The 9,819-nt window shown below is 32.0% G+C and overlaps 3 protein-coding genes across 6 annotated transcripts; 1 reads left to right on the forward strand and 2 right to left on the reverse strand.

The window, feature by feature from the left end:
- Nucleotides 1-45: 45 nt before the first annotated feature.
- LOC127064106 (uncharacterized) lies at nt 46-2,697 on the reverse strand. Of its 2 annotated transcripts, XM_050994676.1 has the most exons (3): nt 2,454-2,697; nt 2,203-2,373; nt 46-1,344 (listed from the first exon to the last, which is right to left on the reverse strand). In XM_050994676.1, the coding sequence occupies exons 2-3, from the start codon at nt 2,287-2,289 to the stop codon at nt 166-168; spliced, it is 1,266 nt and encodes a 421-aa protein (XP_050850633.1). In that variant the 5' UTR covers nt 2,290-2,373; nt 2,454-2,697; the 3' UTR covers nt 46-165. The 2 variants fall into 2 exon arrangements, with proteins under 2 accessions (XP_050850633.1, XP_050850631.1); XM_050994674.1 differs by having other exon boundaries at nt 2,203-2,697.
- A 987-nt stretch (nt 2,698-3,684) lies between these two features.
- Nucleotides 3,685-7,862, forward strand: LOC127064115 (U6 snRNA-associated Sm-like protein LSm1). 2 transcript variants are annotated; one of them, XR_007781598.1, is made up of 4 exons: nt 3,685-4,030; nt 4,270-4,454; nt 4,522-4,847; nt 7,716-7,862. XR_007781598.1 is itself a non-coding variant. In XM_050994699.1 (3 exons), exons 1-3 carry the CDS (start codon nt 3,985-3,987, stop codon nt 4,693-4,695), a joined length of 405 nt encoding a protein of 134 aa, XP_050850656.1. In that variant the 5' UTR covers nt 3,685-3,984; the 3' UTR covers nt 4,696-6,602. The 2 variants fall into 2 exon arrangements, 1 of the variants encoding a protein (XP_050850656.1); XM_050994699.1 differs by lacking the exon at nt 7,716-7,862 and having other exon boundaries at nt 4,522-6,602.
- LOC127064112 (uncharacterized) lies at nt 5,232-9,486 on the reverse strand. 2 transcript variants are annotated; one of them, XM_050994694.1, is made up of 8 exons: nt 9,241-9,486; nt 9,045-9,175; nt 8,706-8,872; nt 8,393-8,602; nt 7,930-8,306; nt 7,504-7,863; nt 6,586-7,374; nt 5,232-6,468 (listed from the first exon to the last, which is right to left on the reverse strand). In XM_050994694.1, exons 2-8 carry the CDS (start codon nt 9,167-9,169, stop codon nt 5,710-5,712), a joined length of 2,787 nt encoding a protein of 928 aa, XP_050850651.1. In that variant the 5' UTR covers nt 9,170-9,175; nt 9,241-9,486; the 3' UTR covers nt 5,232-5,709. The 2 variants fall into 2 exon arrangements, with proteins under 2 accessions (XP_050850651.1, XP_050850652.1); XM_050994695.1 differs by having other exon boundaries at nt 9,395-9,413.
- Between the last annotated feature and the right edge of the window lie 333 nt (nt 9,487-9,819).

Consider the following 9,819-nt stretch of genomic DNA (forward strand, 5'->3'; position numbering starts at 1 on the left):
CCTTCAAAGTTAAAAGATTTATATACACACACACACACACACACACACATATATATATATATACATACATACATACATATATATATCTATATAAATGAAGGATGAAAAATAATCGTTTTCTCTTTTTAACAGTTTAGTTTTTAAAATATAAATTATACATTTAAATTAATGTCTGGTAACACGGGGAATATAGAATAACTTTCGACGATCTACGAGATCTTCTAAAGTGTTAAGATCAGGTAAAACAGCTGGAATTTCAAAGTGAATACCTGACCAAGGTGGTTGCGTCGTAAACCGAAAGGATTCGGAATCTTTGTTGAGGTGGCTAGCGGTGTAATAAGCTTCTGTAGACGTAGGTATCCTTGGATAATAGGGATCGTATTCCAGTTCGTTGGGTACTAAGGGCTTCAAAGACATAGTAAGAGCATGAACAGGAATTTCTGTGGTGGCTATCGTTGTTCTTGGCGTGCTCGTGCTCATAGCATTGGCTTGGATCGACCTGAGCGTTTCAAAATAAGGGTAATCTCTATTGTTGTAAGTGTTCGAGTTGAGTCTGGGAATATCGTTCGTTGGGAGTTTCGTGCTTAAAGAGAAGACAGTAGTAGTATGGAAAAAATCCTTTCGAGGTGGCTGAGTTTTTGTGGAAATCATTGGCACATTGACGAACGTTCGACCAAGTAAGTTCTTTGTTTCTGAATCTGACCTCGTGAAACTTGGAAATCGATTGGGCAAAGAAGAGTCTTGTTTATAAGGATCACGAGAAAAGGGACGAGGAGTCGAAGAAAAGTGAGAGACCTGATTTTTCGAACTGGACCCTGTCGTTTTATGCTCTTCATTACGATTGCATCGAGATTGATCTAATATAGATTCAGTCTCTTGTTTGTTCGTTGATTTCCTATGGAGATCGTGATCCTGCTGATTTCTCAAGAAAACACTGGCACTAAAAACAAAGCCAGGTTGTGTCTTATCAGTCGATGACTTGTCGGGACGTTGAATCACCTGGAAGGATCTAGAAAAGGAACGATGATCGTTCGAATTATCCAACGGCGGTGGAATATTGAAGAGCGAAGGTACGTTCAAACCTAAGCTCTCTTCTTCGCTTCTACTTCCGCGAAGCGACTTTTTGTCGTCGTAAGTAGTAGCACGACAATCGACGAGTCTCGCGTGATCACATATCAAAGCATCCTGTCGGAAAGCAGTTTCTTCCGGGCAACGATAGCTGAACTTGTTACCATGATCGTCGCACGTGTGATAAACCTTGCAGTCGGCCTCAACGTCTGCATAGAATCCCATGGCTCTACCGAAACAGGAAAAATTTGTTCTCAATGGCGGAGGTGTCGTATTCTGCAACAAACCCGATTGACATATTTTTTATATACTTTGAATCCCTTTATTTACATAATAACTAAATATGTTCGATCTTGAACTTGTCGATGATAATCATAGATTATAAAAAATTCAGGAAAAGTTCCCTTCGAATAAGTCCAACTCGTACGTGAGAATTCCGTGAATGCATTTATAGTATTCTCTGAAAATGACCTTGCCTTTCTACCTCGATCCAGTACTAGCTTCTATTTTCTAGCATTCCAAATACCACAGCGGGTTTTCTGCTATGCCATATTTATCATGTAATCGTCTTGAGATCAGCGTAGCTCAGTACAACGTCGATACCATTACTGCACGGTAGTATTACAGTGTCATTACACCATGGCTGTTAGAATTGCCTACTGTAATCTCCAAAGAAAGATCAAGTTGATAAACAAACGTGATAGTTACGCTTGGCTACGTTCCAGTTTGTAGAATCGAAAAATATCCATTTTTCTTTTCTTTTTTTTTAACACTTAGACAAAGATATCGATAATATCGTTCGACATGATTTCAGATTATTAGTATAATTTCCCTATTTGTAATTTTTATTGTTAATCTTTTTTTGGAGAAACTTCCAATAATTATATTTTGCAATTACAACCATCATACATTCGTTTCTTTTAAGCAATGTTTATCAATGAAAATAAATAATGAATCAAATCAATTACTACTCTTATAAACTACAGATATATAAACATTCACTATGCATAATATAATAAGGCTCGATCCGATCTACTATCCTTACAGTCTCGTGTGATGAATAATAATCAATGCAATGAACTCTGCTTGAACTTAAAGATCTATAATTAGCCAGGGATAATGTTGAATACTTACGAAAACTTCTTCAGGATGTACAAGAACGATGAATACAGTGTAATGTAGAACAACTCCGAAGATCCACGATTCGACTCGGACTTCCATTCCGAAAAACACAATCGAGTCGAGATTTCCGAGAAGAGGTTTTGAATAATATGGATAAGATCACCGGTTGAACGTATAGACTATCTACGACACGACGATACGAGTTAAAGTGAAAGTGAGGAGGATGAACTTAGGATGTTCACTCAAACCTCCGCCATGGACACCTTTTATCTTTGTCTTTCTTTCTCTATTTCTTCTACGAACTCACGTACAACATTCTATCGTTGTTTTCCATTGTTCTCGTCTCACCATGTCGATCCTGATCCGTCTTCGAAGAGAAAGACAAGACTGGAACGCGAGCGTTTTACGTGAAAGGAGCCACCGGCAAATACCACTGTACATTGCAGTTTTTCTCTCTCTCTCTCTCTCTCTCTCCCTCTCTTTCTCTCTCTGGTTCGCTCGCTCTTTCTCTCTCTCTTTCTCTCTCTCTCTCCCTCTCTCTCTCTCCCTGTATTTCTCGAAGAAGGAAATTTCACGTCGGTTCATTGTCTTCGCAAGCAAGCGAGTAACTTCGTAAGTGGCTTAGCAAGAAAAGAAAGATACGATCAAGTAATTGAATCGATCTGATTGGATAAGAATAAGAAAAAGAAGAAGAAGAAGAACTGCTTTATCTTCGATACTTCTTACATAAGACGAAAATAATTGACTCTTGTATTATTATTAGTTATTACCTAATACGAGCCAAAAGATTAATGATCGGCAATCGTTAAATCAATAATTATAGTCGTCCTTATGGCGTCATTTTTCTTTCTTTTAATATGCTTACTCAATTGTTGTAGATAAGATGGTCCATTGAAAGGAATCGAAAAATTAAATTGCGAGAATTGTATAAACTATTACTGAAAAAGAGAAAGAGAGAAAAACAGAGAGAGAAACGGTTGAAGATGACGAAACTTACATAATTTGCATCCTTGGCATTATAGCTCATTTACAGAGTACTGCGAGAAAGGTCAAATACTCATATCTTGTACCTAATCGTATCAGATACTGCGTTTAAATTTATTTATACGATTTTTGTATTATCGAATAAGTTATTTAAGATAGAACATATTAATATTTAGAAATTGATAAATATTAAATGCTTTTATTTCCAAAGTATTCATTGTAAATTGAAATTAAATTGAAAATAAGTACAAAAGTGCAAAAAATATTGATAAACATTAAAAGATAATTCATTCAAATTTGAATATTTGCTAACTTAAATTTCATTGGTTATTCGACATTCGACTCGTCCAATGAGAACTACCCAATGTAAAAAGAAACTAATGTTATTTTTAATTTTTTTTTTTTTAATTAAATAAATTCAGAAAGAATAAGAATTAAATTAAAGAAAGAATATAATAATTATCCTTTGAAACATTTTTTTTGTAGGAGAATGTCTATTCTCGATTTAAATCCAATATGGCCTCACGCATTTTATCATATAGACCCTATCTATACAGACGTTTACAGTGTCGTTGACTAAATAATATAAATCATTATCAAAGTCTTAAATATATTTTGAATATGTTGAGTTTTTTTATCACATGACAATATTTTATCATTGACTTCGTTATAAATAAGTGTCTCTAATCATATTCGTATTTGTGATCAGTTTACATTACATCAAGTCATATTAGATCGAAAATTTAGTAGATACAATTTCTGCACTTCATTCGTGAATCTAATAATATTGAAGAAATAAACAACTACAATATGAACGTCGTTCCAGGAACAGCTTCCCTATTAGGAGAACTTGACAGTACGTTTGATTTTTGTGTCCCTACGATTATTATAGGTTATACCGGCATTTATTACTTTTTTCAATTATATTAAATCTATTGCTTAAAAAAAGAAATTCATTGATCGATGACCAAGTCCAGTTTCTAATAATTATGTAATAAAAGTTTATCTTGTTCACTTTGTACTGTCACATAACCATGACATTACTCAAACATATTTATATATTAATTTTATTCTGCACAAATACTTCTGGTTTAGAAAAACTAATGGTTTTACTGAGGGATGGTAGAACATTAATTGGATACCTCAGAAGCGTTGATCAATTTGCTAATATAGTACTTCATCGTACCATTGAAAGAATTCATGTCGGTAAAGAATATGGAGATATTCCAAGAGGCATATTTATTGTCAGAGGAGAGAATGTTGTGCTACTAGGAGAAATAGTAAGATATTCCATTATAGATATACTTATTTACAAGAGTAGACAAAGATTTTTTTATCTGTTTATAGGATAGGGAAAAAGAAAAAGATTTACCATTAACAGAAGTATCAGTGGATGATATTCTAGATGCGCAAAGAAGAGAACAAGAATTGAAACAAGATCAAAAGCGTTTAATGAACAAAGCTTTGAAAGAGCGTGGTCTTTCATATATTCCAGATTTGGGTCACGATGATATGTTCTGACCCACATCTACATCTCCAGGCACTACTTTGGAATCATCTCCCACATCTTCACACAATTCTGAGAACTATGATGTGTGTTGTACATCCATGTCTTTCTATTAAATACCATTACAAAGAATATACATGATTCTGAATAACAAAAATGTATCTAGGTAAGCATTTTGAAAAATAAGAAACATGATTATCAACATGATTTTAGATATATATATATATGTGTATATATATATATATACACACATATACATATAATCGATGATAATAAAATATCATGCATCATTATCGACTACAATATTATAGGGAATAAAGATAGGATTTCTATAATTATAAGGCATATAAGCAATTCTACAATATTGCAATAGTCATATAAACAGTATTTATTTTTTCTATAATTCTTTATTAAAAAAAGTGTTAAGAAAATAGCCATTGTTTATTGAAAATACTCTTGATATGATGTATTAAAAATGTATAAAAAAAGGAAGTTAAAATAATCTATATTGGAGGTTCTTCGGATGTTAATGAAATAAAACTAAACAAAGTTTTTCATTGTGGTAGAGATACTTTACTTTCAAATTCTACAACAAATTTATATATTACATATCTTAGATATGACATAAAAAAAAGCCATGTCATATGTTTTACCCTGATATAAAATAGTTACATATATATTTTCTGCACCCAGCATAATAAAAATTTTCCTCTTTGAATAAATTGAAGGAACTATCGAAAAATTAGAAACACTTGTAAAATTTCCATGCCTTGTCATTAACACGAAACTTAATGTTAATTACATTCATGGATTTTATGAGATTTCACAATTTTAAACAAGGAAAATTAAAAGAAAGAAATATTCCTGATAACTCATCAGGTTGCTTATTATTTAAAAAAAAAAAAGAAAATATATAATATACGATCAACAGTGTAAAACTTGACTAAAAATCACGTTTACATTTCATTAATGTCCATACTGAGATTCACATTGATTTGTACTTATATTTTAAGTAATTTTATTCCAATTTAAAATGATGTCTCCTGAAACGTATCCTTTACTTTTTTAGAATTTAATCTTGACTCACTTATCTGTTTGTACTTAAAACTTTGACCACGTTCTGCTTTTAACACATTTTTATCCTTTATAGATCTTTTCGAGTCATTACGTTGTAAACTAGTTCCCCGTTTTCTTGGGGAAACAGTTTCTTCAATTTTTTCTGTCGAATCATTAGCGCTATTTGTACTTCCAGAAGCTATACCAGATGTGTCAGATTCTGGATTGTTTCCATCTAAACAACGAAGTAAACTACTAGATAGTCCATCTTCATTTAAAATATTTAGGTCAGATTCTGACTGCTCAAAATCATCAGTACGCGAAGTAAAACTAAGATCAACAGGACTAGCAGTTAATACGCTTCTTGATAATAAATACTCCCTAAATGTGCTTGTTATTGACATAGAGCTTTGTTGTGTCATGGTACAACAATCGTCTGCAATTGAAGTACCCAAATTGTGCTTTTGACATATTTCTTCTGTAAAATTTTCTTTATCATCTATGTCAACACCTTCCATGTAAATAAATTCACCATCTGCACTATCTGGTTTACGTAATTCCTCTAAAATAGAAGAACAGCTCATATGAGCTAAAAGATCGATATTTGATCTACGCAAATTACTAGAAATATTATGTTGTATGGAACTGTCATTCATATTGGCAAGATTGCAAAGATTCGACCCTGATACCATCATTACGGGTTTACGAGAACGTGGAGTCATCATAGTTTCCTATTATTTAAAAAATTATATTTAGTTAATCAATAAGAACGAATAGATGCAATTATTTTATGTTATATAAACACATGTATATATTATAGAACACATAAAAATAAAGAACATGCATACCTGCATAGCTTTTGTCATTTTAGTTGCACTTTGTGTGATAGGACTCATGCTTTTGTCATTATTAGTGATAGGTGTCAGTATATAATCATTAGCAACCAAACTTCTTCGTAAAAGGTTTGATGGTGTAGAAGTATGAGCAGCATATACATTCCAAAATCTGTTTTTAACCATTGGGGATGGATATGAACATGCATTCTCTGTACATGATTCAGATTTTATTGTCAATTCAGAAGATTTTGCGTCTACACCCGTGATTCTTGGTTTATAAGCGACTTCTATATTTTTTCTTCTAGATATTGGAAATACTGGCTCAGAATTTTGTCTAATCAATTCACTGTTATCAATTTTATTTGATGTAATTTGAGAAGAATACATATCTGGTGGTTCACTAGATTGTCTAGACAATCTAAGAGTACCAGATAAATTACTATTTTTTTCTGTATCTCCATCATTAGAAGATTCTTCATGTAGAAAGGTACTTCCACCTGCTGTCTTATAACTTCCAGGACTATTTACATATGACTTCTTCTGTTTCGATGAAGATTTCTTGTTTCTAATTTCTTTACTTTCTTCATTAGTACGTTTATCGCTAATATTTACAAGACCCATGAGCATAACTTTCTTTTTACCTTTATAAACCGATGCAGTAGGAGCATTAAGGCTACCAGTACTGTTACTAATATGTTTAGTACGTACAAGATTATTAGTATGCGTATCAGAATTTTCTATATTAAATTCATCATCTGATTTAGTGAAACGAGTTTTTTGAAGAAATGGCTTTTCAAGACTCTGTATAACACATGCAAACCATATTAGTTAATCATTGACGTGCTTTCACAAATAAAATATAACAAATTGAGGAAAATGCTCGAACGGAAATTCAATACATGATATAACTACAGATTTCGCATATCTTACCGTAGATAATATATTTTCCTCGCTACTAGATCTGGTAATGTTGCATCCAATATTGATATCTATGAATTTTTTATGACCCAAAAGTTTCCTTTGAAAAATGTGCTTCTTTATTGAATCTCCAAGACTCTTAGTTCGAACATTTTTCACATGTCTGGGTGTACCTTGACCATTTTCCTTATTAAATTGCTTTACAAGTCTTCGTTTTTTTGCAGACTCTGGCATTGCTTGTATATGAGCGTACAGTTGAGCAAGTGCTGCCTGAGTATCTTGAGTGGAATTAGCTTTTGCTGTCAATTTATGATCAACAAAACTAAATACAGTATGTGCCGTGCCTGTAGTGTCTGGTACAGATTCATCCAACTATAATATAAATTAAATTAATAAATCATTTAATGCACAAATTGTTTCTCTCATAAAATCACTTACATCTGACTTTTTAGGGCTTAGTAATTTTCTTTCTTGTTCTATCCAATAAGCTCTTATATCGGTTGCTAATTTTGGAGGAATATCAAATAATTCCACACCTTTTTTAATCATAAATGCCACCAAACATGACAAATTTTGTGAATTAGTATGTAATGCTTCAGGTGATAATTTTCGTGGACATAGTAGATGAGGAGTAAAAAGAGTAGCAAGACTATCACAGTTCATTTTGTTATTATGTTCAAAAGTTGCTGTCTTATTAAGAAGATTAAGAACACATTTCAATATATGTCTATTTGGAGGTGGTAAAAGCAATAAAAGCAATTGCAAAGATCTAAGTAATCTGGCTTCGTTCGTGTTATCATTTAAATTGCATAATTCTGTAATAGAAGTTTGTGAAGTAAAAAATATAACTTTTCATATGCTTTGTATCTTAATATATCATCTAATACATCTTATATCTTACCAGCAATTTGACAATGAGCTGGAAAATGGAGATCTGTTAAAAGAGGTTCAGATAGCTCTGCTAAGAATCCTTTTAAAACAGATGCACAATCATGTACGCTGAATCGACCATCTTCAAGATTTAAAGGAACACCTTGGTAAAGTGCATTTTTAAGATCTTGCTGCCTTGTCAATTTTCCAGTACGTCGAAATATTCCCTCCTGTATAATACCTTTAACATTATATTAAAAAAAGATATAAATTTCCAAAGAAATGTTCAAAAAATACATAACTTTAAACGTTCTATTATCTTAATAATACGATCAAATGCTTACTTTGTTCTTTGGATAAATATTCTATCAATTGTTTAACTTGATTTATTCCATTTTCAGATAGACTAGCACCTTCTACTTTTTGTAGATTAATAGTAGACTTTGGTTTTCTTGCGAAATTCAATATACCCCATTTTTTTAATTTTGCCTTTTCAATAATACAGTCATTACTAGAAGAATTCATGCTAATTAGAAAATAACCCCAATTTATATTAATTCTAAATAATACTATATTTTGAAATATGAATAATAGCGAGAAACGATTCAATTTCCGCAACGTGCCATATTTCTTCAGCAGTAAGCAAATTTAAAAAAATATGTATAATAAGCTTTGTAACTTACTCCTCTGTATTGAGATCCAATTCAAAAGATAAATGCATCTTAACGAGTGTATGAAACTGTTCGGGATTGACTTTCCGCATCCGAAAAGCCAATTTCCCATCAACGCCTTCATTAAAGTCTGCCATTCTCTTCTATTAAATTCAAAAACGCTTTATAGAAACTCTGGCATGTTTGAATTAGTATAAAAGATACGCACACTCAATTAACGTTATTATTCAATCACAACGGTTACATTCGTCTTGAAATACAATACGTTTTCTTTGATTTAATATCGATACTGCGTACGTGATCCATGATAAATGTACAACAATGGAGGACAGATTTTTTACAGTATTATTATTGGTGTATACCTGTAATGCCTAAATGGCTCTCACGTGTATTTATTTTTCAGTTATTTGGAGGACCGCGTCGTTCTCCTATTACATAGTGAATTCACAATAGCTAACTTCACTGCATTAGGACAAAATATTCCCTAGAATGCAAAACAGAATGTCCCTATTTTTACGATTGTCCAAATTTATCAATTTTAATTTAATCTCATTAATTTTAGGACGAACAAATTTTTCAAATTTGTACAAACAAAATAATCAAAAGAAGATAAGTAAGACACGTAACTAGCGCTGTTTCCATCGTACATTTTTTATCTACAAAAATATTTCAATATTTCGATGGATAATAGAACCTTAAAATAACTTATGTTTCTTTCAGGTTATAGCCAAGAAAAGCCAGAAAGGATTATTCATCGAATGATAATAGAAAAGGAAATAAATCGATT

The sequence above is a fragment of the Vespula vulgaris genome, chromosome 5 (assembly GCF_905475345.1).
Source record: "Vespula vulgaris chromosome 5, iyVesVulg1.1, whole genome shotgun sequence".
NCBI classification, from domain to species: Eukaryota; Metazoa; Arthropoda; class Insecta; order Hymenoptera; family Vespidae; genus Vespula; species Vespula vulgaris.

Bases quoted from the DNA above. Each gene is read 5' to 3' on its own strand.
- LOC127064106 (XM_050994676.1), bottom strand. From the start codon at position 2,289: ATGGAAGTCCGAGTCGAATCGTGGATCTTCGGAGTTGTTCTACATTAC. The intron at 1,345-2,202 runs GTAAGTATTCAA...GGTTTGTTGCAG, and splicing joins TACATCCTGAAGAAGTTTTC to AATACGACACCTCCGCCATT.
- LOC127064115 (XM_050994699.1), top strand. From the start codon at position 3,985: ATGAACGTCGTTCCAGGAACAGCTTCCCTATTAGGAGAACTTGACA. The intron at 4,031-4,269 runs GTACGTTTGATT...CTTCTGGTTTAG, and splicing joins CCTATTAGGAGAACTTGACA to AAAAACTAATGGTTTTACTG. The intron at 4,455-4,521 runs GTAAGATATTCC...ATCTGTTTATAG, and splicing joins TTGTGCTACTAGGAGAAATA to GATAGGGAAAAAGAAAAAGA.
- LOC127064112 (XM_050994694.1), bottom strand. From the start codon at position 9,169: ATGGCAGACTTTAATGAAGGCGTTGATGGGAAATTGGCTTTTCGGATG. The intron at 8,307-8,392 runs GTAAGATATAAG...CTTCTATTACAG, and splicing joins AGCTCATTGTCAAATTGCTG to AATTATGCAATTTAAATGAT. The intron at 6,469-6,585 runs GTATGCATGTTC...TTTAAATAATAG, and splicing joins AAATGACAAAAGCTATGCAG to GAAACTATGATGACTCCACG.